The 25833-nt window shown below is 48.2% G+C and overlaps 1 protein-coding gene across 2 annotated transcripts in view; it reads left to right on the top strand.

Moving 5' to 3' along the window:
- Positions 1-21994, top strand: part of col5a1 (procollagen, type V, alpha 1) — a 52440-nt gene extending 30446 nt beyond the window's left edge. Inside the window, exons 23-66 of one of the 2 annotated variants that reach the window (XM_037484514.2) lie at positions 509-562; positions 648-692; positions 1246-1299; positions 1859-1903; positions 2081-2134; positions 2380-2424; positions 2794-2847; positions 4215-4322; positions 4603-4656; positions 5074-5127; positions 5791-5835; positions 6007-6060; positions 6146-6190; positions 6284-6337; positions 6448-6501; positions 6604-6657; positions 7125-7232; positions 7351-7440; positions 7962-8015; positions 8235-8342; positions 8440-8547; positions 9356-9409; positions 9538-9591; positions 9685-9792; positions 9888-9941; positions 10029-10136; positions 11964-12017; positions 12218-12325; positions 12472-12525; positions 12626-12679; positions 12767-12820; positions 12916-12969; positions 13070-13177; positions 13367-13420; positions 13506-13559; positions 13727-13834; positions 13931-13984; positions 14072-14107; positions 14198-14251; positions 14361-14631; positions 15332-15444; positions 16853-16921; positions 19103-19336; positions 19484-21994. In XM_037484514.2, coding sequence (XP_037340411.2) covers positions 509-562; positions 648-692; positions 1246-1299; positions 1859-1903; positions 2081-2134; positions 2380-2424; positions 2794-2847; positions 4215-4322; positions 4603-4656; positions 5074-5127; positions 5791-5835; positions 6007-6060; positions 6146-6190; positions 6284-6337; positions 6448-6501; positions 6604-6657; positions 7125-7232; positions 7351-7440; positions 7962-8015; positions 8235-8342; positions 8440-8547; positions 9356-9409; positions 9538-9591; positions 9685-9792; positions 9888-9941; positions 10029-10136; positions 11964-12017; positions 12218-12325; positions 12472-12525; positions 12626-12679; positions 12767-12820; positions 12916-12969; positions 13070-13177; positions 13367-13420; positions 13506-13559; positions 13727-13834; positions 13931-13984; positions 14072-14107; positions 14198-14251; positions 14361-14631; positions 15332-15444; positions 16853-16921; positions 19103-19336; positions 19484-19630 — 3399 coding nt within the window. In that variant the 3' untranslated portion in view covers positions 19631-21994. Of the gene's footprint in view, positions 1-508; positions 563-647; positions 693-1245; positions 1300-1858; positions 1904-2080; positions 2135-2379; positions 2425-2793; positions 2848-4214; positions 4323-4602; positions 4657-5073; positions 5128-5790; positions 5836-6006; positions 6061-6145; positions 6191-6283; positions 6338-6447; positions 6502-6603; positions 6658-7124; positions 7233-7350; positions 7441-7961; positions 8016-8234; positions 8343-8439; positions 8548-9355; positions 9410-9537; positions 9592-9684; positions 9793-9887; positions 9942-10028; positions 10137-11963; positions 12018-12217; positions 12326-12471; positions 12526-12625; positions 12680-12766; positions 12821-12915; positions 12970-13069; positions 13178-13366; positions 13421-13505; positions 13560-13726; positions 13835-13930; positions 13985-14071; positions 14108-14197; positions 14252-14360; positions 14632-15331; positions 15445-16721; positions 16791-16852; positions 16922-19102; positions 19337-19483 lie in introns of both variants that reach the window. The other variant, XM_037484513.2, reaches the window with a different exon arrangement.
- Positions 21995-25833: the final 3839 nt, after the last annotated feature.

Genomic DNA, 25833 nt, shown 5'->3' with positions numbered 1-25833 from the left:
TCCCCCCCCCCCCTCCCCCTTACACACACAAACACGCACAATTACGATCAGAGGATGCTGAACCGATGCTGAAGGATAGACCGGCTGCGTTTAGGTCCATTTCAGCAACACCCCCCCCCCCCCCACCTTAATGATGGAATACCTGGCGGAGCAGCCTGTCTGTTCCGTTGAAAGTGTTCCAGCCAGGTAGAAAGGAAAGACTTGACTCCCCCGTAATGGATTGTGGAGTTATGTCAGCATGAATGTGTGTTTGTGGTTCAGCATCTTCTGTCCTTGGTAGAACAGGCGTGAGATGTGCGTGAATGTGTATGTCTCAAGCAAGATATTGGGCTTTTTTTCTGTTTTTTCTGTTTATATACCTCTGTATAAGGTACAGAGTTATATAGGTACATAATGGACCTCATGGAGCAGCAAATCTGCCCTCCCTTTATGAAGCGGGCCTCAGTCAACTAAATTATTTTAAATATTTATAGCGATATTTCCAAAACTACTTCTTGATCTTCTACAGGGACCTCAAGGAGAGCCAGGACCTCCCGGACAGCAAGGCAACCCAGGTACCCAGGTCAGTGATGAACAGGTTGTCCGACAGTGGATTTTCTCTCATCCATCAAATAAATTGTTCTGAGCATTTTCTATTCTCTCCGCAGGGACTTGCAGGACCCCAGGGAGCCATCGGACCGCCAGGAGACAAGGTAAGACATCACATGATCCCCCCCGTGTTACAATAACGACGTGACAGGCCGGTTCTGCAGCCCCACAGGAAAAAAGAAAGAGCCGCCAGCTTGATGAAATGTTAATAAACGCAGACCCGAAATCCGTGGCACTGCAGGAAATTGTCTCATTAATTTGCATGAAGTTGCTCTTATTCAGCTCCAAATGCTTAAGACTTTAATCTTGATCAATTGTAATCAAATTTCAGCTAAATCACATTTGCCTGTTTATACGCAGGGTATCCAACGCATAATTAAATGATGTGAGAATGAATAATGTAGATATTATCTTTATTCTTCCTTATAATGAAATACTAGAAGGCTGTAGTGTTTAATGGAACAAAATACACTCAAATGAGAAATAGATGGTTAATTTGAAGAAGTGAGCGCAGTGTTAGCATGCCGGCGTTAGCGCTTAGCTCGCGTGAGCTATTAGCATGATTCTCAACACTTTCATGACCTCTAACCTTGGATTGCTATTTGTTGTATTACTTAGTGATAACCTAGCTGTCCTAACATCCCGTCTTCTGTCCAGGGTCCTACAGGGAAGCCGGGCTTGCCAGGAATGCCGGGAGCCGATGGTCCACCGGTGAGTCTTTTTTTTTTTTTACGGGCTTTTTCCGTAAATTCCGAAAGTATCTCAGAACTGTTCAGAAAACCACACTTGCAATGCAGTATCTGGAATCTCAACGTTTAACCACACGCTGAGCTGAATGTATGTATGATAGAACACGTTCTCTCTCATCTCTGTCCTCCCTGGAATCCATTTCCTCCTTTTGTCTCTCACATCACAAAGAAAGCAACCAGACGCGTTGCAGAGCTCCCGTTTTGTCTGCCATCCATTTTTGCATTTTTTCTGGCGTTTTTGCATCATCCGCCATTTGTGTTTGCGTAAAATTCATGTGTGCAGTCGGTGTGAAGTCGCTAAACAGCAGTCCTGGGTTTTTGGAGCTACTGGTGCTTTAGGGCAAAAAAAAAAAACTAAGTGAGATTAATGAGTATAAAAGCTTTTATTCCGTTTTTTTAACAATGATACAGCCTCACATAGTTAACAACTTAATCCCTCAGTTATAGTGGGCGTTGTAGTATTTATAGACGTAATTATCCTGAAATAAGATTCAATAACGCTTTTTCTTAATTATTCACAGGGTCACCCCGGAAAGGAGGGACCTTCCGGAGAGAAAGGACACTTGGTAAGGTTTATTTCTTCTCTGGATTTCTTTTTCTCTTAATTTATTCCACCTGTTCTAGGTTCCTTTTACACACATCTTGCATACATCTAGATAACATTAGCAACTGTGTCTATTTCCCTAATTGTGTGTGTGTGTGTGTGTGTGTTACGCGCTCTCGCTCACCATGTACCTCCCCAGGGCCCTGCTGGCCCTCAAGGACCCATTGGCTATCCTGGGCCCCGAGGCGTGAAGGTGAGCCCATCGTCCACCACTAATACATCCGTCTGTGTTATAGCATGGTTATTATGGGCTAATATTTGCCTATATATTGTCAAAGTGTTATTATTTCCAAGGCTTTTCCAACAATTAAGCCCCCCCAGTTGCATGGGGGAATTTAATTCGACACATTGAATGAAACGGTGAATCAAAGGACTGACGGCTGGCTGCGTCACATGAAAACCCGTGTGTGTGTGTGTGTGTGTGTTCTTCCATCGCAGGGAGCGGACGGTGTGCGCGGCCTTAAAGGACATAAGGGCGAAAAGGTAAGAGATCTTGGACTTCTTCTGTGTGAGAGGAAGATGCTCTAAAAATCCAATAAGTTGTAGTATTTGTATGAATTACCCTGAATGTTGGCGGTGGTCCTCCGTCGACTGTCTCATGCTAATGAAGATCTCAATGAAATCCTGTCAAAATGAAGCTACTACGGAAGAGGGAAGAAAAATGATCAAGAGTTTCTATGGCAACAGGGGATCTTGCCAAGACTCTGCATCTCTGTATGTGTGTGTGTGTGTGTGTGCCTTCTAGTGTTTGGATATTAATTCCATACAAATGGTTTCAACATCTGTATTATTCTAATTCGCTCTCCTTCGTTGCATCCTCACCTCCTTTGCCTCCCTTTGTCCTCTTGCCAGGGAGAAGATGGCTTCCCCGGCTTCAAGGGAGACATGGGTCTCAAGGGCGACAGGGTAAGGCCTCCGCAAGCGCATTTCAAAGGAGTTAAGCTAATCAGACACCTGTGTTACGTCGGTTCTGTGTGACCGTTACCTGAACCAGGTAAAGGTCGCACTGAAGCCTGAGCCTCTCCGTGACCGCTGCGGGAATTGTGGGTAATGAGCGAAACGCGAGGCGTTGCCCCCCTAAAGCCAGGCGCCGGGCCGCTAGTCCCCTGCTTCTCGGCCCCCGCTGTCGCTTTCCCCCGCTCAGGCAACTTGAAGGGAAAGTTTGACAGGTGTGCCGCCCGGGGAACCGTTTCCTTTCTGCGACCCGCACGGGGGGGAATTACAATGTCAAGCGGGGTGTGGGGGGGGGGGCGAAACATAACTCGCTGTAGACATCCCTCACCGGGCTGCCCGTAGCTCTGTGCAGGAAGGAAGGAGAAATCAATGGCACTGTAAACCCCCTTCAAACCCTGAGAGAGGCTCACGGGACTGCGGCACACCCCCCCCCCCCCCCCACCCCCTTTCCCTCCGCAAAAAAAAGGCTTTGAGGAGGCCCTCCGTGCTGGAAGGAGTCGCTCGCACGTGAATGGGAATCCAAATGACCCGGTTTTGAAAAAAAGAGGTGCTTGATTCAAAGCGTTGCCTTTGATGAGCCTGCAGGTTCGAGTCGGGTGCGTTTTGCTTGACGCCGTTTCATGTGCGCCGGAGTCGGGCACCACGCCGTCTCCTGCTTGTCAGAGCGGGTTTGTACTCCGTCGTTTAGCCGGCGTCCCGGGGGGGGGGGGGAGGAATGGGGAGGGGTGGAGGAGGGGGGGGGGGGGTGCGCTATCGCCGATAACAACAGGATCGCTTACTGCTCCGAGGGGGGGGGGGGGGGGGGGGGGGGCGCTATGGGACAATAGCTTTACTTGATATGGGTTTTTTTCTGCAACTTGTGCTCTCGCGACAGTTTGAAAAGGGCGAGGCGAGTCGCCCTGAGGGGGCGGAGTCGTTTACAGGAGAAAGGCCTGCGGCACAAATGTTATGACATGATGAAACCTCGTGTATCTCATGACTCCCCCGTTGTTATTGCCCTTGAAAATGTGGTTTCAAATCTTAAGTATGTCTCTATCACATTAAATATTGAATTGAATAATGAGGAATCACAACATCCTGAGGTGATGTTGCCGCCAACATAATGAACCTGCAGCAAGCATCAGATTTTATTGCAGATATTGATGAATCTTGATGAAAACTGCTAGTTTGTGTTTTATTGATTTAGGTATTAAAATAAACAAAAAGGAAAAGGCTTTACTGATGTATTGCTATTTATTTTTCTGTAGTTTATAGTATATACAAACATGCCACAGCGGGTTATGTTGCAGTGTACGTCATGTGATACGTGTGCCTTCCAGGGAGAGCTTGGACCTGCAGGACCCAGAGGAGAGGACGGTCCAGAGGGACCAAAGGGTCGCTCGGGCCTCCCGGGAGACGCCGGTCCTCTGGGATCCAGCGGTGAGAAGGTGAGGTAGCTGTTAATTAATGTCTCAGCAGGGGGAAACAATTCATTCATTCTGTTGTAAAGTAAAGTCATTCTAAACACTGTATTGTGTAACTGACCTCTGACATTATTTGTCTTTTCCGGAGGATGTGCAAACTTACTTATGCATCGTACTTATTGCACAAAGTCAGAATAAAGCCAGGGGGTCTTTGGTTGGTTTCATTTTATCCGCAGGCATCGGGTAATGAAGAATCTCTGTGGACCGTTGTCACAACCTCCGATTTTTCTCTTCTCGTTGACAGGGTAAACTTGGCGTCCCCGGGTTGCCGGGATACCCAGGGAGGCAAGGCCCCAAGGTAAGTCACGACTTTTAAAAACTTTAAACGTGCTTTAGACGTACCCGATTAATTCGATGTCAGTACGCACTCTGTGTGTAAAATAAAAAAAAAAGTCCACACATCTGTATGGGTGGTGTGCTCTGCTGAACCTTTTGATGACTAATCCTCTGGCGCAGCCGCGTTCTGACAAGTAAACGCGCTTGAAGCGCTCTGATCAAAGAGCTGAGGGTTTTGAAAAAATGCCTTTTTGGTGTCAGCTCTCAGCTCTTCAGATGACAACAATAAAACGCTGCTCTTTTTTTCCTTACTGGTGGGGGGGGGGCTCACGTGTTGCATTTATTGTCGTGTGCGGATATCCAAGGGAAATAAACAAGGGGTATTATTGTTGAGGATGTGTCTCTCCAAGCGATTAATTACTCTCTCGCTCTCACACAGGGATCTCAAGGTTTCCAAGGCTTCCCAGGCGCCAACGGAGAGAAAGGAACTCGGGTACGTCAGAGAGGCTTCTTGTTATTCTCCTCGTTCCTACGAGGGAGCTGGATCGATACCCGCCGCGGACGCGCTGCTGTTCAAGCGCCGCATTTATCAACGCGGAGGAAGTTGCGCGCCTCTGAAATAAAGATTTTTTTTTTTTTTCACCAAGGACGGCGGGACAATTACATTCCTTCCTTCTTTACAACTTACACAACTCATTCGAAAACTACCCCCCCCCCACCCCCCAAAAAAAGAAGCGATGTTTATCGCTCTGCGGCACTCGAGCGATGTTTCATTTCCTTTGTTTAAGGGACGGGGCCATTAGCGAGAGTAATGCTCCCCCACCACGAGCGGAGAAAACCACATAAAGCTTTTGGTCCGCACTAAATATTTGTGAGCTTCCAGACGGAAGGGGATAATTGTCCCATTTTGGACTTCCAGTGCACTCTTTTTTTTTAGATATAATTGCTTTTCTCATTAAAATGTTATGAAGCCTTTGTAACGCGAATATTCCTTTGAAATTCTTATATCATGCATTATTATTTCCCAATAAATACAAATGGTAATTTTTAAATGTGTAATTCCAAATGAATGCTAAAAGATGACCTCCTTCTGATCGCTCTGTGTGTGTGTGTGTGTGTGTGTGTGTGTGTGTGTTTTTGTCCTCCGTGTCCACAGGGAACCGCGGGGAAGGCCGGCCCACGCGGACAGAGGGGACCGACGGTAAGTCTTACTCAGCACACTGGTGCTCGTGTGCAGATGGCCCGGCTTGGCACTTGAGGGGGAAAATGGAAGTTCCTCCTCGGCCCGGCACGAGCGAGGGGGGGGAAGCCGCTCCGTTTGATTCGACCCTTTCTAGCGGTGTGTGACATCCTTTTTTGTCTTTTTCTCCAGGGCCCTCGAGGAGAGAGGGGACCAAGAGGGCCGACGGGGAAAGCCGGACCAAAGGTGCGAACCGATATTTCACCGCCGCTTTCTCCCGCGTATTTTGTGGTTACGAGTTCACCACTTACTCCGTATGTTCTCTCCTTAGGGCACCTCAGGAAATGATGGCCCACCGGGACCCCCCGGCGAGAGGGTACGTACCATCACATCTTCGTCACTCAATTCTCACAATATGTCAAATGTAAACTGATTTAACTGACCAGGAATCCTTATTTGTGGATTTCAGGGTCTGCCGGGGCCTCAGGGACCAACAGGCTTCCCTGGACCAAAGGGACCTCCTGTGAGTCATAAGTCCAAAACATCACATCAGCCGTGTGCATGGGCCCGTCCTGCCTTGTCCCGCTTCACTCACTTTGACCCCACATTCATGGAGCTGTTTGTGTTTCTCAGGGGCCTTCGGGGAAAGACGGACTGCCCGGACACCCCGGACAGCGAGGAGAGACCGTGAGTAGACGAGATGATTCCTCAGCTCTTAATCCGTATTCGACGGAGTCAGTTGTGCGAGAATGTAAGTCTGTTTTTTTTTTCTTCTCCTTTAATAAACAGGGATTCCAAGGCAAGACCGGCCCCTCTGGCCCTCCCGGCGTGGTTGGACCTCAGGTGAGTCCCTGACTTCCTGCTACGGGGCATCAAGCAAATGTATTGTCTCATTTAAGGTTCTGAAAAATAATAAACTCACCAGTATGCCCCAATAAAACATGCTATTTGTGAATTGTTCATCCTCTCACATATTAGCAACATTTTATTCCCCCCGTTATAAGCGTTTAGCAGACTTCCTCCCTCCCGGGCCGTACCGATAACGCCAGAACGTTGATGATAACGGAGCTGTATGTGACCTGGATGACTGGTAGACCTCCTACGCAGCAAATGCTCGGCTTCACCGCGCCGCGTTTCATAATAGGTGGAGAAATTGGAAGATCTTTTTGGTATCGAATTCGCTGATTCCGCTCACAGCCGTCCTCCGTAGTTTTTATCTTCTTCACACCTCCTCTGCAATCTGGGTTTCATAAGTGTAGTTTTCTGGGACTGCATTCGTCTTTTTTTTTTTTTTTTTCTCCAAATTGCAGGGATCAAACGGCGAGACTGGACCGATGGGAGATCGAGGTCACCCTGGACCCCCGGGCCCACCCGGTGAGCAGGGTCTACCGGGAGCCACAGGGAAAGAAGGAGCCAAGGTGAACCTCCCTTTAATACGAGATATTTTACAGGAAGATGTGTGTAATTTTGGTCATGCGATCACGACCGCCTCACACTGCATCTCCAAAATGAACGGCATTGTGCTTTGATCTCCAGGGTGACCCAGGTCCTGCTGGCCCAGCAGGTAAGGATGGTCCTACTGGCCAGAGAGGATTCCCGGGAGAGAGAGGTCTTCCTGGCCCCGTGGTTGGTATTCCCTTCTGCTCAGTACAATAGCATCTCACAAATTCTAAATCTCTCACAGCTGGGTTATTGCATAATAGTCCCGGTCTATTAAATCGCTGTAAGACTTTGTTAACTCAAAGGAGCAGACATGATATCACGTCCCTGAGTGGGCTTTACAAGAGAACAGCGTGCTCCTGGCTGTTTATTTTTTAAATCTTTTACTCTATTCTAATTTAACAGAGTCACGTCGTGCTGGTTATGCAATTCACACTATTCTCCTACTGCAGACTTGTTACAAACGATTTAATGGCAGAAAGGTTTTTAGTTTAAACTTACAACAAAATGATGCATACAGCACACCTGTTCCTGTGTGATATAAAGGACGTTTGCCGCAGTTTTAGTCAATAGCTGCTCCCAACCTCCCCTTTAGGGGCTATAGGAGGTATTCCATCTCACGCTGGGACTGTTTGAAGGAGTCCAGCATGTGCTCCCCCAACAGATGTGTTTGTTTTCTCAAGCCTTCATTTTCTTCTGCTCCGCAGGGGGCTCACGGCTTGAAAGGCAACGAAGGACCTCACGGACCACCTGGCCCTGCTGTGAGTACCAATTTACTGCGTCCCCTCTCCCATCGTCTCGGGCCTCACCTTCCACATCCTGCCTCTGTCACGTGGAATTGTCTAAGTTCCCACCCTCGTGTGATCCGTGCTCTAACATAATACAATGATCTGCACAGTCTTACCTGCAGAGGTCTGGTCTGTTTGGTAGATGTGCCCGATCGTATAACCGTGTGGTTCCTCTGATATTACGTGCTGTAGGGTTCTCCTGGCGAGCGCGGTCCTGCTGGCTCAGCCGGACCTACGGGTCTCCCCGGACGTCCTGGCCCCCAGGGACCTCCGGGTCCTTCTGGAGAGAAAGGTGGACCGGTAAGAGCATCCCACCGTACACAATTGCCGCGGCAAATAACACAGATTTAGCACGGCTGACAAAATTCTGAAAAATATATATATATATATAATTCAGGGAGAGAAAGGACCTCAAGGCCCAGCTGGAAGAGACGGTATTCAGGGACCTGTGGGTCTGCCGGGACCCGGAGGACCTCCTGGACCACCTGGGGAGGACGGAGACAAGGTGGGTGGCTTTTCATGTCTCACTTTTGCCACCCACGTAGATGGAAATATGATGAAATTAAAAGAAAGTCTTTTTCAGCACTCACACACTAATACATACACACCATCTACTTCACAGAGACACTGAACTTTGCAGCAGAAATCTAAGCCAGATATTCTCTTGTCATTTTCCCTGTGACCTTAAACGCTCCAAGGGGAATTTGTCCGACAGAGTTAGTATCGACCGACAGATCTTTAAAAAGCAAACTTGTCTTTGACTCGGGGGAGGGAGGAATATTCTGGCACATGGCGAAAATGTTGTGAAAGTGACCCTTTTAGTATCGCTTGAAGATCAGCCACAAAGTGACCGGGAGGATAATTCGGTTCCTCGGCGGCCTTGCACCAAAGCGCCAGACGGACACGGAGAGAGAGCCGAGGCCGTTTGCCGTGCGGGTAAAATGGATCTGACCAGCTGACTCTCTTCCTCATTCCATAGTCCACGGGGAAGGAACAACTCACTGGTCCTTTTCCGTTGTTTTTTTCTTCTCAAGGCTAACGCTGCCTCACGAAGAGCTTCAGGCTGACTCAAACCCAAAAAGCAAAGGGCCTCTGGGTTTGGACAGATATTAACATTTATTTCTCCAAAACACCCACACCACGTGGAGGCTTTGAACGAATGCTGCAAGGTTCTTCACTCTGGGAACGCTGGTGCATACACGATGCTGTGGGACCATTCTTGTCTTCCCCCCCCCACCCTTTGTTACGTGGTTCGCCTTTGAGACGTCGTTTCACCGCCTTCGCTTCACGCTGTCATCATTTTCGTTCCACAGGGAGAGCTCGGAGAGTCGGGCCAGAAAGGAGGCAAGGGTGACAAAGGAGAACACGTAAGTTGTTGTTTATTCAGAGTAATCGAAAACCTCATTGTTTTGTACCACTGGAGGCTTTGAGTCGATCGATTTCCACTGTATATTTGCGTTGATTGTCCTTTCAATGTGTTCCTTCTCCTCTGCAGGGTCCGCCCGGTCCCACCGGCCCTCAAGGGCCCGTTGGAGCGCCCGGTCCCGCTGTAAGTATCTACGTTTAGCTCCATCACGCCAACCGCTAAGCCTTGTATCTCCCTGATTGACACCCATTTGCTCTCGTGTGCCTTGCTGCGCAGGGTGCGGATGGAGAGCCCGGCCCCAGAGGTCAGCAGGGCCTGTTCGGCCAGAAGGGAGATGAAGGGTCAAGAGGATTCCCGGGACCTCCGGGTCCAGTCGGGCTGCAGGTGCGGACTGCAGACAAAGCAACTATGTTCTCCTCATATTGTCATTGGTGAAACACAGAGTTGATAACGGCTGAACCCACTGCACGCTCCCACAGGGCTTGCCTGGTCCACCTGGTGAAAAAGGTGAAACTGGAGACGTCGGTCAAATGGTGAGTAGGTGGAAGACATTTTTTTACCGTCGTCCTGCGGCAGAAGTTATTATTCACTTATCGCTCTGTACCCTGTCTTCTGTGTAGGGTCCACCCGGCCCCCCTGGTCCCAGAGGCCCCTCGGGACCCCCGGGAGCCGATGGCCCTCAGGGACCCCCTGGCGGCATCGGAAACCCTGGTTCCGTTGGAGAAAAGGTAAACGTGCGGAGCGAACGAGGTCATTTCTGTTGTAGCGGGTTTTTCGGGGCTTTTGCATTAAACCTGCAACTTCTTTAGTGGCCGTAAAACTCATCTCAGTTTTGCTATTTAATGACATTTTTTTGTTTTATATGTATTATGTCTTTACTGCAAGCAATAAAGTAAATAGAGAACTTGGTCAATTCAGTAAACAAACTATATATTTTCTAGGAAAAGTTATCCTGAAAAAATGTATTCGGTCATGAGGCCCCGCTCTGATTAACATTGAGTGCCGCCTCGCCTCGAGATGTCAATTGTGTGTTGACTACAGATTCATTTTCCTGTAGACAACAACCCCCCCCCACCCCTCCCCTCCCCCCCCCTTCCACACCCACAAGTGTTCAACATATACCGATTGTTTTATTGTACGGTTGAACGGTTATTACAACACTTTGGAAGCGACAGCTTCGGGGCGCCGTGGTAACGGCGGCTGTGAGTGATTCTCTCAGGCCATCAGTATTCTGGCCCCTTGTCACACAGACACCATTTAAAACGAGATTCTTTCTGCCGCAGAGTGACAGATGCACAGCGAATGCAACGGACGCGCTGCCAGCCCCCCGGCACCACTGCTGCTGGGTGGAGAGATTATGAATTAATACTCAAAGACACTGTGTGATGAATGCATTATTAAAAAGCAGCTCTCGTAAAATCAGCCCTGGCACCCTATTGTTCCTGCTGTTTCATTATGAAAAAGACTCTGGCAGCCTCTGCAGCAGCTGGACCGCAGTGCCGTGTGCTTTCTCATCACTTTGTCTGGGCAGTGATGGTGTGATTATTTTTTTTTTTCTTTTTTTTTTTTATACATCTCAGTTCAGTCAATAGAATCACCTTTTGCTCTTTGTATGATCTCCCCTGAGGAAAGACTGTCCTTCTCCAGTGCATCCAAACACCGATCTTTAGGCTTAAGCGCTCTTTAGCTGATCTGGCATAGGGAGCTGGCTAGTGTCTTTATTATTATTGGGGTGGGGTGGGTTCCCTCACATCCCTTACATCCCTGAAATATGCCCCGTGACGAGCAGCTGTCTTTCACGCTCTCAGCTCGCCCCGTCTGCAGCTTTTAGCTGGTCGTCGTGAGGACGGAGCTGTGCAGTGCTTTCCGACACGCAGCAAATGCACAAAGACCCGCTTCCGATACGGAAGGATCGGGCCGAGCTTCGAAAACAGGCAGGAGTGGATTTCACTCACGGCCGCGTGCTGCTGACTTGGAGGATCAGCTGATGTTCTCGGTACAGAGAGCCGTTGTTCGTGCTCGAGAGGAAAACCGGATGAGGTCACGCCAGCACATCTCTGCTCAGCCTTTCATCGCGCTATCGATTGGCCCGCTTTTTCCCCCAAATGCGGCAACGGGCGGGCCTGCAATGTGCCAGGCACGCGCAGTGGACTGTGAGCGTTGCAGGCCCCCGCGTGACAGTGAGTAACGGGACCTGGCCCGGTGGATATAGGTGAACTATAGGCAACTATCCAACAAGGCAGGCGGGAAGGGGACAAGATATATGGGCAGCTTCCAGTGAGAACAGTGAGGTCAGCGTCCCCCCCCCCACCCCCAGGGCTCCAGCCACCCAATCTGCCTGCACTTGATGGATTGAAATCTCTTGTGTCATCTCTTTCTATTCCCATTTGGGTGACAAGGGCACCGCGACAGTGAGGGGCTGCTGTAAACTATGGGATTTTTAGAACCGTGTTGGACCAACAAATCACTGTGTGTGTCTTTGTGTGTGTGTCTCTCAACCTCCACCCCTCTCCCCCCCTCCCTCCCTCTCTCGCTCTCCCTCTTTCTCTCATCAGGGAGATTCTGGTGAAACAGGAGAGCCAGGTCTTCAGGGAGAACTTGGCCCACCTGTGAGTTATCCAGTTCCATTTCCTCCACATTAACATGAAAAAAGCACCAGCAACAGAAGCAGGAACCCATTTCACCACCAATTAAATGATTTATGAGGGATTGTTCTAAAATGAGGCTGTCAAAAAAATGACTTTGATATGTGGCATTGCCATTTTCCACCTAAATATCTGAGATTTAAAACGACTGTGTAATATATTAGGGTCCTAGAGGAGAACGGGGAGAAAAGGGAGAGTCCGGTCCGGCTGGCACAGCTGGACCTCCTGGCCCCAAAGGTCCCCCTGGAGATGACGGTCCCAAAGGCAGCCCAGTAAGTCTTTTTCCACCTTCGACCTCTAATGATAACTTTTTATACATACATCAATGCACCTTCAACAGTGACTCAACCAGCCACCCACAAAGGAAGCCCATTGTGACCTTTAGCTCAAAGTGATGCCACGTTTTACTGATTTTCAGGGTCCGAGTGGTTTCCCCGGTGACCCTGGTCCCCCCGGAGAGCCCGGTCCAGCTGTACGTATGACGCGAGCTGTTGGATTGTGCAGACTCTGTCCTTCTCGCTGTGTTTTTTGACGCGGCGTGACCCGAGACTCTCTCCCCTCTTCTCACGCAGGGGTTAGACGGCCCCGCTGGTGACAAGGGAGACGACGGAGAGGCCGGCCAAGCCGTGAGTGTTGGGTTCCAATCGCTTCACCAAAACTCTGTGTGCCGGGGAGGAAATCTGTTTTCATTTTTCATTTTAAATTCCAACTAGGGTTCTCCTGGACCCACCGGAGAGTCGGGTCCCTCCGGACCACCTGGGAAGAGAGTGAGTGCTGTCTCTCTTGTGCTTGTCACAACAATGTTATCCTTGTTCAAGGTCTCTTTGTTACACAATATTCTTTATTTTTATCTTTTTAACAGGGCCCCCCTGGAGTCTCAGGACCCGAGGGAAGACAGGGAGAGAAGGGAAACAAGGTAATACATTTAAGAAATTGTACAGCAACAATGTGACGTCACCATCAAGTGAGCAAGAATCGAATTGGTTTGGGTACATCCTGATTTTTTTTGTGAAAAGGGAGAGACCGGCTTGGAAGGCGCCCAAGGAAAGACAGGTCCCGTTGGTCCTCAAGGGTCACCTGGCAAGCCCGGTTCCGAAGGCCTCAGGGGAATCCCTGGCCCAGTTGTAAGTAAAGTGTTTTTTTTTTTAACCGTAGGGTCACATCTCGATGTCGTGTGGTTTAGTTAAAAGAGCTCACAGAGCCGGGTTCACATTGGTGGTCTGAAGATAAAGGGAGCTGCACTATTCATGGAAACGTGTTCTCTTATCAACGGTGGGGAAGGATACACTCTGCACTTTGTATTTCCACTCCAGGGAGAGCAAGGTCTTCCCGGTTCCCCGGGCCCAGATGGACCACCCGGGCCGATGGTGAGTAGAAGAGAATCCTCTCCGTGGTGTGTACAGTCCGATCTTCATGAATCTTCATTCAACAGTTATCGCCCCCCTCTCGCAGGGTCCTGCTGGATTACCTGGCATGAAAGGAGACTCTGGCGTCAAAGGAGAAAAGGTGAGCCAGGCTTAAGACTAATGGGGGCTCTTAACTAACTTGTTTGCCTCCAGTTATCAAAGCGTTAATATAATGGTCAGAGAAGTGAGCCACAGAAAAGCATCACAAGGATTTATGTTTGTGATGTTCGATGATTAATTATGGACCGTTTTGTTCTCCATCCTCAGGGCCATCCGGGTCTCATTGGTCTCATCGGGCCTCCCGGTGAACAGGGAGAAAAGGGTGACAGAGGTCTTCCTGGTCCACCAGGATCACACGGTTCCAAAGGAGACAATGTAAGCCAACAACACAAGTCAATAAAACAAACGTACTTCTTATGTTAAAAAAAAACGACAGTTATGGATTCACATTCTTCACATTTTTCCCTTCAGGGTATTTCAGGTCCTTCTGGGCCACTTGGTCCCCTCGGTCCTCCCGGATTACCTGTAAGACTCATCAAATGTCTTGTACCACTGCATATGTCTGTCACGCCTGACCCAATTCTGATCGCTGGGCCCTGTTTTGTGTCGTAGGGTCCTGCTGGTCCCAAAGGAGCTAAAGGGTCGTCGGTAAGCGGCAGGAACATTAGGCATTAATCACCACACGTGAAATCATTTGCACTTCCAAGATCCAGCATCGCTTTAATTTGTCCTGCACAGGGTCAAACTGGACCGAAGGGAGAGACCGGAACCACCGGACCTCCCGGGCCTCCTGTAAGTCAAAGACTCTCGCGATCGTTAGCGCCCTTGTGACATTTACAATGACCTCCCTCCTCATCTCCCCGACTGACCATTCCTCTCCAATCCCCCCCCCCGGTGACAGGGCCCTCCCGGCGACGTCATCCAGCCGCACCCCCTCATGAGCTCCATGAAGGGCAGAACTCGCAGGAACATCGACGCCAGCCAGATGTCGGACGACGCCGGCGGCGCGGACGCCAACTACAAGGACTACGACGACGGCATGGAGGAGATCTTCGGCTCGCTCAACTCCCTCAAGCTGGAGATCGAGCAGATGAAGCACCCGCTGGGCACGCAGAACAACCCCGCTCGCACCTGCAAGGACCTGCAGCTCTGCCACCCCGACTTCCCCGACGGTTCGTGTCGAGGCGCTTTGTCTGGTCTTTTTTCCATTTTTTTTAATTGCTGAAATGGCGTGCAAAGGTGGCGAAACGCTAGCGTCCAAAATCTACAGCTAAAAGCCGGGATTAGTGGGTCAGAGGAGCTGTTTTGAAGATGTTTTTATAGTTTAATTAATTGTGAAGATTAGCTGCTTATCTCTCTCTCCCTCATGTGACAATTAACAGAGTATCTTGAAATCCCCCCCCGGGAACAGATAGGTAATCTGTTTTCACCAGAGAATATTACCTTTACTCTAATAATAATAATAATAATAATAATAATAATAATAAGCAGCATTAGTTTCAGCTCCACGAAATTTCCATATTCATTATCATTAAATGCCTCGGTTTCAGCAGCTAATCCGCCACTGCAGCTTAGCGCCAATTGTTTGAATATCACTAGTATCTCTATTTCTGGATGATATTCAATCACTTAATGATGCTTTTGTCAAACAGCAGGAGTCACAAGATGAATGTTTGCTAAAATAGCTCAAACTAGCATCACTTTTGATGCTCAGTTTAATAGAATTTCTTGTATATTATGTTTATCAAAGAAAGACAACGGGGACTTCTTTCCTGCGTTTAACTTCTCCAAATAAGATTGTGGGGACAACGCAGGCTGATTGTGGAGACACGTGGAGGACACTGAAGACTCCTGATGTCCATCTCTCCACAGGTGACTACTGGATTGATCCGAACCAGGGATGCTCTCGGGACTCCTTCAAGGTTTACTGCAACTTCACAGCGGGTGGAGAGAGCTGCATCTTCCCAGATAAGAAGTCAGAAGGGGTGAGTCTGACCACGTGCACGCACACACACACACACACACACACACACAAGGTCAAGCCGACTTATGCTGTACAGAATTGGAAACCTTTGTCACCATTCTCTCCGTCTCCAGTTTGTGACGTCTCTTGATCGGCAGAGAAATGTCTTTTCCCTCCACGTCTTGCAGCAACCCGCCCCGGGCCTCCTGGATAAATGAACCAGAACCTCGGGGGTGGGCTTGTGGTGGGAGGTGACGCCGCATGGAAAAACGGCTCGGTCGGCAGTCTAAAAAAAACAAAAAAGAACAGCGCGCGTTCACCCTCCCGCTCTACGGGCTTCAGCGCCGTTTTTGTGGATTGAATTAAAGGGATGCGTGAATCTCTCCCGGCAGCCGAAGGACACATCGTGGAAGGACTTTCACTTCATAATGCATTAGAGCGCAGAGAAGAGAGAAGAGGAGAGAGAAGAGGAAAGAGAAGAGGAGAGAGAGAGGGGCGCGCAGCAGATGTGGTGCAACACTGGACAAGCTGTGTTTGACACAGCCAGGGTTGTGTAACAGCCAATATGAATGATTCCACTCACCCGGCCTCAGAGGAGTGGGAGTTTACTTAAGCTTAGAATAATGAAGCAGACTTTTTTTTTTTTAATGGCGTGCTGGTGATGGCTGAAAGAGAAGCCGTCGGAGGCGGCTGAACGCGCCCACGCGGCTGCACTGCACAACGCCAGCAGAGAACAAAGTCGCAGAGAGCCGGTTCACTTTCTCCTCAGTTCCACTGAAAAAACCACTGAAGGTCACCTCCAACTAAGCAACGGCTGCAACGTAGGAGCCCCCACCCACCCACCACCTGCTCATCATTCATCTACCTATCGAAACCCCCGCCATCTAATTGAGAAGTTCATCATTGTTGTAGCCGAGATCATTAGAGCGCTGCCCTGCTGGTCCACTCGCAGCTTTTTAATGGGCTAACCGAGTTAGCGCGGCCTCGCCGACACCGAGCAGCAGGGACGGAGGCCGCCGTATACAAGAGAACTTCTCGCAGGCGATCGTTGCTTAATTAATCACTGTGTACTCATGCATTTTTCAGCAGCAGCGAGCTGCCAGCCGCAGTTTGTACTGCACAAAATGGCATAATGGCTCACTAAAAACTCTCGCTCCCCTGGACCGGCTCTGGGTCTGGTTGATCTCACCGGATGCGGCACTCCTCCCCGGTCCCGGAAGACTCCTCCCCCGCGGACAGACAGGAGGAGGAAGATTTTCTGTTTCCTTTCGTTTAACACTGCTGTCTTTGCCCCCCCAGGCTAGGCTCACATCCTGGGCAAAGGAGACTCCCGGGTCATGGTTCAGTGAATTCAAACGTGGCAAACTGGTAAGCCACGCCCACACACACACACCTCTTCCCTTCCCTGAACGCCTCTTATATTTTTACAGAGCAAAATGGCAAAATGGCCCAAAGACTCGCCAGGCACATGGTATAGTCACTACAAGAGAGGTTCTGTGGTAAGTGGCCCCTGCCCGTGGACACAGACAGTCCCTGGCTCAGGCCGGGACTCTGCGTGCCCCCGAGGCTCTGCATGGCTCCGGTGCACCTGCACGCGTCGTTTGGCACGCCGTTTGGCACGTTGTTTGGCGCATGCGTTTCAGCGCGGGGGCTGCACTCGCCTTGTGGACCAACGCAATGCATTCAGCCCCCCCCCCCCCGACGGAGTTCAACGAGTGGGAAGCAATTCACACCCCCTCCGCTGCGTCAAGAGAGCGTCTCCTGGTGACCGTGTGCCTCGACGCTCCCATGGCTCCAAATAACACAATCCGGCCTCTTAAATAGTTCTGGAACGCTTCCTTATCGTACACATTACATCTCAACAACTTCCCGCCTCAGCAGGTACTTTATCCTCCACGAGGGGAGGGGGGTGGGGGGGGACCATAACCATCAGTCCCTCTGCAGCCATTCAGCTGCACTCCCATCCCCGGTATCTGCCTCAAACACCACTTAGATCCGGCGGAGTAGCTCTGAGTCGAGCGGGTCAGGCACTCAGTCACCACCCGGGGGCTCCTGGGTGCTCAGTCACTGTTGACTTGCGGCTGCGATGACAAAGAGGTAATGTTTTGTTTGTTTTTCGGGCGACTGGGGCCTGCTCGGAGGCCCCGTGGGGGGGGGGGGGGGGGGGGGCTCAACACCCGGCCGCTTTGCAGATGGAATTCTAACGTTGATATTAAGCGATAAATGGAAAGCTGGTCGAGTTCCCTCTGCTAAGCGTGCCGCTCGAGTGTCGCCGCCCGTCGCCCCCCCGGCCCCCCTCCCCGCCGTGCATGCGTGCATGCGTGTGTTTTCTGCTCGCGCGCCCGGTCGCGGACGTGGAAGAGGAACGAGTCGAGAGGGACAACTTACGGACTCGCAGCGACGGTTTGCCGCCCCTTGCTGCATGGCGTGGATGCTGCATGTGCACGCGTCCTCTCGTGGGGGGGGGGGGGGGTGGGGGGGGCGCCTGTGGGTCTCGCACACCAGGCGGCTAGGTGGATCTCGATGGATGCTCGACGGTTGGTATGCAGGTAGTCGCGCGGTAAACCCAAAGCCGCCGTCTTATCAGTCAGGAGGATTACATGGCGCTGTAATAATCAAGCTTAATGGAATATATCTGAATGAAAAAAATAGAGGTTAATTATAGGTTAATCACCAGCCTATTAACATATTATTCCTGCAACACATTTCCTATTAGGGATAATTACATTTTCATGTAAATGCTCATATTGGGTATATATTTTACATAATTACAATATCAACATTTAAATGAGATGTTTAGTTATGCTTATTTTAGTACTTTTTTTCCACATGGAGCATGAGTACAGCTTCCAGGCATCAGAAACAAATATTCTTCGCCCTTCTTTCCCATCAAGAAAGCGTGTCACCTGATTGGTTAGGAAGTATGGACTTTGTTCATGCTCATGCTTCACCCTGGAGACATTTGCATACATTTGCACATTACTTAGAAATAAGGTGGGTGATATTCAACGTTTTATTCAACAAATCCACACGAAAAGACCAAAGCTTGCAATGAAACGAACGTGCACTCCCGTAAAAACAAACAGTTCCACCCCTGCAATGAAATTACAATGAAGAGAGGCGATGTTTTGATGTAACACCATTATGTTTTATTACTCAATAGCGTACTAAATTATTTTCAAAATAGCCAAATAAATATAGTGTTAAAGTAAATCTATATTTTTATTTGCAACAATAGCATCTTCAATGGGAATGAGTGGAACAAACTAGGTCAGTAGGTCAGAGTATTTGGGGATTTTGTGGGATTTGTTAAAAAAAATAAGAGGTATACAGAATATCACCAACTTTAGCCTTTAATTAAAAATCAGGTGACAACGCCGTCTCTATATCAGAGAATATTAACTCTGCATCCTTGGATGAGGTCTCTTTTTTTTATTATGGCACTGTTGTCACTATAAATCACGTCCTATTGGCCCCCAAACACACAGCAGCGAAACGTGAATACAAATGACTTCTCATAACTTTAATTGAAACAGCTCCCGAGAGAGCAAAGACGCGGGAATCCTCGATCGGATCTTCCACTCGGGCCTTCAGAACCACCCCCCCACCACCCCCCCTCCCCCACGATCCCTCCTGGCCCTCCGGGGGTCACATTTCTTTTCTTTTCTTTTTTCCCGCAGCTCTCCTACGTGGACGCCGAGGGGAACCCCGTCAGCGTGGTCCAGATGACCTTCATGCGGCTGCTGAGCGCGGCGGCCCGGCAGAACGTGACGTACAACTGCTACCAGTCGGTGGCCTGGCACGACCAGGAGCAGGACAACCACGACAAGGCCATCCGCTTCCTGGGCTCCAACGACGAGGAGATGTCGTACGACAACAACCCCTACATCCGCGCGGTGGTGGACGGCTGCGCGGTGAGTCGCTTTTTTTGTCCTCGTTTGTCCTCGTTTGTCCTCGCCGCGTCATCCGTCAAATGTCAAATTCCTTTGTAGGTCCAACGTGTTTTGCCAATAAATGGTCCTGATGTTTTCTTTTCTTCTCCCCCTCCCACCCTCGGACAGTTGAAGAAGGGTTACGAAAAGACGGTACTGGAGATCAACACGCCGAAGGTGGAGCAGGTGCCGTTTGTGGACATCATGTTCAACGACTTCGGCGGCTCCACGCAGAAGTTTGGATTCGAAGTGGGCCCGGTGTGTTTCCTCGGCTAAGACTGTTTCACCCCACCGGCTGGAGAGACAAAACAAATAAGCATAACGTTTGGTTTCTCAGAAAATGAAAAAAAACAACAACAAAAAACTATTGAAAAAGAAAAAGGACACTTCTATTTGTTAAAAAAAAAAAAAAAAAAAAAAAGTTCCTTGTTTCCATAAAGCAGCGAGTATGAGTCCAAAAATCGAGACTTACAAATCAAGTCGATGAATGCGGTGAAATTCGAGAGGGATACAAAAGAACCTTGAAACCTCAGCGTGCCTTCTCCATCACATGCAAGTTTTGAAACCGGATGTCAGATCCTAACTCCCCTCACGCACACACACACACACACACACACACACACTAACCCCATGTGATCACACTCGATTTAGACGTTCAAACATCGGAGGCGACCCTGAGAGCTGCAGCCGCGGCTCCTTCACACGCATTAGATTTGGCTTCTCTTCTCTTCTCTGGTCTCATGTCTTCCCTCATCTCCCCTTCCGGCTTCTTCTTCTGTCGGCTTGTTTCCTCAACATCGTCGGCAGCTTTGTTTGTGCATAATTCTCTCCCCTTTTCCCTAGGAATGGACCATATATATATAAATATATAGATAAATAATTTTTTTATGTTTGTAAGTACATTCTGTATATTTCTCAATTTTTTATTTTTTTTTCCTGGTAATGTTTTTTTGCTTCTGGCTTTAAAACATGCATGTGACTTAATTCATTGCGAAGTAGGAGACGGTGGATACGGGGATGACATCTAAATTGTGGAATTATTATCGAAAGTTGAGTAAATTCGTCTTGTAAAATCAAAAAAAACAAATGGGGAACAAAAGAGAAGAAACCTATTTTGTTGGTTGAAGTCCTGTCTTGATTCAGTTGTGCAGCACATCTTGTTGTGATTTAACAGCAGAATGGAAATAAAAGCAGAAAAACAAGCTCTGTGATATTATGTGACAGTTTGATTTGCGTAACAAACAAAACAAAACAAACAACAAAAACAAACAATACATTCCTTTTGTGGCGCTTGAGCAGAACACACGCCTCGGTGGTGACATCATTAACTTAATAAACAATAAAATCAGACTGAGCAATGGGGGGATGTCACATTTGAATGAAAACACAAAGAAATCAAAACCTAGGTGCTATTTACTCTCTTCTGTGGTGCTATGTATTTTTTCCTTTTTTGTGTTGTTGGAATGAAAGGAAATCCGAGGTGATAATATTCCATCACCAGCCCCCCCCCCCCCCCCCCCCCCCCCCCCCACCGCCCTCTGACTCTTGTATCTTTGCTGCATCCGTTTCATTTTTTTAAATGTTTACGTTTTTGGGGGGTTTTTTCGTGTTCGCGGCGTCCACTCAGAGGTCGGTGCGGCGCGGCGGACCGCACAGAGGACACCTGTTGTCCTCGTCTGTGCCACATCAGACTGATGGATTTGACAAGTGGACGGTTTGTGATTGGGCCCAATTTAAAAAGGGACACGGCCCAAAGTTTTGTTTGGTGACTGAAACCCTAAACTCTCCCACCAAAAGGTTTTCAGGTATATTTTTTAGCTTTAAGGGTATTTTTTTGTTTGTTTTATTTGGGAAACAACTTGATATTCTTCTTGATTTAACAACAGTAGAAGCAGGTGACTAAATTGGCCAGATTGGAGTGCAAACAATGCTTGTTGGTCTACTTTATTTTGCCCTTTGTAATTATGCTCTTTGTTCAAACTATGCACTCTCTTTGCTTATGACCACTAGTATCTACCACAGATTTTGTTTTCTGCCCATAGGTTTGTTTTGTTTTTCCTTTTTTTTTTAAATCTTCAAATATGTGACTTGAACCATTTCTGTTAAGATAACTCAATATGCTTGTAGATCTTTGGCTTTATTTGTTATTAGGATGCAGTACACCCAAAATTTAACACTTTCCTCTCAATAAATACGAGAAACATTTTTTTTTGTAAATTTCCAGAACCAGCAGTGATTCTGCCATTGTTTCGTTTCAGTTTGTAGATTTCTGTTTGTTTGTCTGTTTATTTGTTTTCACAGTCTTGTCAAACCTGTGTAAGGATAAGAGGATAGAAGTTATATTGGTTTTTATGTCAATAAATTCAAGTTTACTGTGGCCATCCACTCTTGTATGTCTTTTGAAGCATTAAAACCTATCTGTATGCATGAAATTGTAAAGTTTTTTTCTCGTGTTATGATACCCAGTCCACGTTTTATTCATCGGGATACATCGGTTCTTCAATGATGAATAAAGGGTCATGTCCACAATTGTGAAGTGGAGAGAAAATGATGAACTTGTAACTTACCAAAGCCAATGTTCGTTTGTAGTATATTTATTGTATTATTTAAAATAAAAAATAAACATTAAATGATACCATAGTTTAAGTGTAAGAGGCCCCCTCTTTACGTGCACACAGGACAACAAAAGGTTTTGCCAAAAAACGTTATATATTCACCACATTTCTTTTTATTGGACCCTTTTCGGGAAGCCTTCGAAAGGGGTTGTTGGAGGTTTGCTGGACGAATGAGAGGCACCTGTGCCTCGACAGGTAAGGCTACTGCTCACTCGGGTCTCAAGATGCGGTCGATCGCGTCGAACGACTCTCTGTCCACGGCAAAGAAGTCGACTCTTTCCCCGTCGACGGAGACTCCTCGAAGGACCCCCCCCCCGAGGCGGCCTGACGCATGCACGTCGGTCGCGTCGACCTAACATCCGCACGGCCTGCAGCGGCCGCCACGGAAGACAAAGGCTCTTGCAGCGTCGCGAATTTCGTCATAACCTTTCTCAGCGATCGTCAAAATGAACGTTTTCTCATTTTAACGCCTCTCATACAGTCATCGCTTATCAAAGGGATGAAATATTCGGTGCTGGTGGTGACGACTCGCGGCACTCGCGGAATGTCTCGTCAAGTAGAAAACTTTCGCAAAAGCCTAGTGCAGCAAAATGAAAAAAAAGTTGTTTAGCACGATGCCGTGATCAATATTTAATGCAGTGTTTACAGGGTGGATTCGGGATGATCAGAATGCACGGATTCTACTGAGTAAAGCAGAAACCGAAGCAAATTCCTCATCCAAGCACAGAAGTACTTGCGATGCAGGGGTGAATAAGTGGGGCACCAAAGTGGGTTGAGGAATGGGAAAAGCCCCAAAATAAACGATATAGCTCCCTCCAATTATGGCAGCGTGTGACGTGCCCAAAGACCACGGCAGCGTCCCAGGTGTGATGACCGCGAAGACGTCACACTCTGGGGGGCGTTGGGAGAAAGCAACGCTCTCAAGGGATTTACAGCGGAGCGAACCGGTTGACGCAACCCAGGAGTGTGCGAGCTAAGACGCAGCTGCCCGAGGACGAGCTCGGGAGACATCCCGTCTCCGTTGGACCCTCTATCCCCAACACGGCTGGATGGCAAGTTGCATGGAAATGTAATTGTTCAGCGTAAAGGAGTGCTGTTAACATGTGCTCTCGGGTTGGTGAGGGGACCAGCCGAAGGGGTCAAGCGGCCCACGTGTTTAATGTGTAATTGCATGGAGCCGGTGGAACCTTGGTCTAACAGGGCCCATTCATAGCCGAGCGCCGCTGACCTACTTGCATACGAATCAGGTGGCAGAGAGGAGAGCGAGACAGCGCTGCAACACAGGGGCCCGTTCTATTGGCTCATTAGCAACGGGCCTCTTTCAATCTAATGGACTCCATGAGCGGCTGTAGTTCAACATGTTTGTTCTTCTAATGTGATTATGGGCCGGCCCACCCAACGACTTCAATCTATAGCAGAAAATAAAAAAATGGGATCTCTAATGTGCCGTTTGACTGCCAGAGGGGCAGAGGGGAGGGGGATGGTGGTGTTGGGCAGGTGTTTTTATCAAGGACTCCCAGCTGAGGCAGAGCTGAGAGGTCTGAAGCTTCCTGAATGTGCTCCAAATGTAAAATATTCCAAATCACCTCAAAATCAATTATTATCTGCATGTGGCTGCGTCCATGTACTCAATTCTACAAGCGTGCAATCATTCCACTTCAAGAAATGTAATGAATTTTACACTTAAAGATTATAATTCCGAGATTAGTCAAATAAAGATCACAAGATAATACTGCCCTTTGAGACTGGGAGGGGGGAGCAGATGGGATGGGGGGGGGGGGGCACAAGACAAAAAAAGAAAAGCAGGGAAACTGCAGGGGAGATGTTTGATGTGTAAATGTATCACACAGCCGGTGATGTTTTCCCAGTGGAAATCCAGGTAAATAACCCATGAGTTTGTTTTCATATTTAGAAAGATATTCAAATAAGTGTCAGCAGAAATCATCATGGAGAATGAATAAATCACCATGTCCTTTGCTTTTTCTTCTTCTTCTTCTTCTTTCGTTGTTGTTCCTCGCAGATTTATTGTCACAAACATCTGAGCTGTTTTTACATTCAGTTCCCCAGAAGAGTCTCAGGTGTCTCAAATGTTCAAGGTTAGAAGTTCGGTCAAATGAAAGACACACCTTTGACTCTTACTGCACATGAACTACCCCTAACCCTAACCCCCTAACCCTAACCCCTGCGCACATGAGGAGGAAATCCTGTCATCGCTGTGATGCATTTCGGGCTAAAAACAGTTGAAGATATGACTTTGAATCCTCCCTCAGTGGGAGAAGCTTTCCACTCATGTAAAACTTAGCACATTCTTTTAAATATATATATATATATATATTTAACAGAATGTGCTATATATATATATATCAACTTGTTTCACGGCCAGAAGGAAGAGCATATGGCTTTGCACCCCCCCTCTTCACTCACATACAGAAGCTCTGTTCTATTTCCAGGATCCCGGAGTACGAGCTTTGAAGCTGGAGGCCTCTCATCCACTCTCTGGTGGTCCCCTGCAGTGGGGGCGGGGGTGGGGGGGGGGGGGGGGGGTGAAGGAGACTCATTGGGGTCCTATGCCCCGAACATGTTAAAGGGGAGTCGGGAAAGCACTCAAGGTCCTAGAACCTCGGGAATGATCTCCATCCAACAGTATTGGCCAATTTAGTGGGGGCAGAGACCACTAACAAGGGGGGGGGGGGCTTTCTTATCAAAAGCCATCTCACTTTCAGGCCTTTTGGTATTTGTCGAAACGACACAAGTGCAAACCGCACCCGGGAAGCACCACTTCCAAAGGTCCCAGAGCAGCAGCCAAGGACGGGCCCTCATTGACAGCATTAATTACTTCTCATGGACACAGTGTGACAGCAGCTTTTTTTTCTGCCTTGATGTCCTTCAAGAGGAACAAACAAGGACGAGAAGATTATTCCAGTCTGGTTCTTGTGAAAATAAACAGTAATTAAGTGCCAATTTCTAAAGTTTTGTCATGCGCTGTCACAACGCCATTGCTGCATTTGAGGTGTCATTTCACATCTGTACCGACCAGGCTGCAACCTCCAGCTCCAGTAAATGTCGGTTCTTTTTAAATTGGCCTTTAGGGGGAACCTTTTCTCGTTGCAAAAAGAAGTCTGATTGTTTCGGGCATTGAATATAAATTGTATTCTCACTTGATCAGTCACTGCTGTAAACATTGTAAACATTGTAAACGCAATTTTATTGTCTCAATACAATCAAGCATGAAAAACGAGGGCAAAATCCCAGATATCTCCCATAAAATATCATGCAAAACAACCAACAAACATTGTGTGAATTCCCATCTTCTTAAATCTGAGCGAAACGCTCCTGCTGATGTAACCGGGATGGAGGTGAAGGTGCGCCGTGTTATTCTCTCCTGGGGGTGCACGCTCCAGTGTGCACACACAACGATGGTGTGGCCCGGGGAAGATGGATCTCTTTGATGGCTTGACATTTAGAGACTGGAAACGTTGTGGATGGAAGAAGCGAGGTGGATGAACACAGAAACCATTAAAGTTTTCTTCCCAGAGTCGATTGGGAGTTTTTTTTTTTTATTTATTTGTCGGTCAACAAGCGATTTCTTAATAATCTTCTTTCGTCCCTCTCCCCCTCCTCTGACAGATGGTGCACGTCGCTGCTGATGAATACAACATGCAGTGCACTTGTTAATCATTTGTGTGCGCACTGAGCTGTGTGGTTGCTTCAGTATTTCAAGGACTCACTCCTCACGCTGTTTTTTTCGCAAACATTTTGGACTCATTATTTCTTTAACGAGTTCATCATCGGAGCTCTGAATTGTTTGCAGTGGTGTGAAATGAAATACGTTTTTTAATCCGGATTTGGTGAGGATTACGTTGC

The sequence above is a fragment of the Pungitius pungitius genome, chromosome 18 (assembly GCF_949316345.1).
Source record: "Pungitius pungitius chromosome 18, fPunPun2.1, whole genome shotgun sequence".
Taxonomy (NCBI): Eukaryota; Metazoa; Chordata; class Actinopteri; order Perciformes; family Gasterosteidae; genus Pungitius; species Pungitius pungitius.
This window is presented reverse-complemented; position numbering and strand designations above follow the sequence as displayed.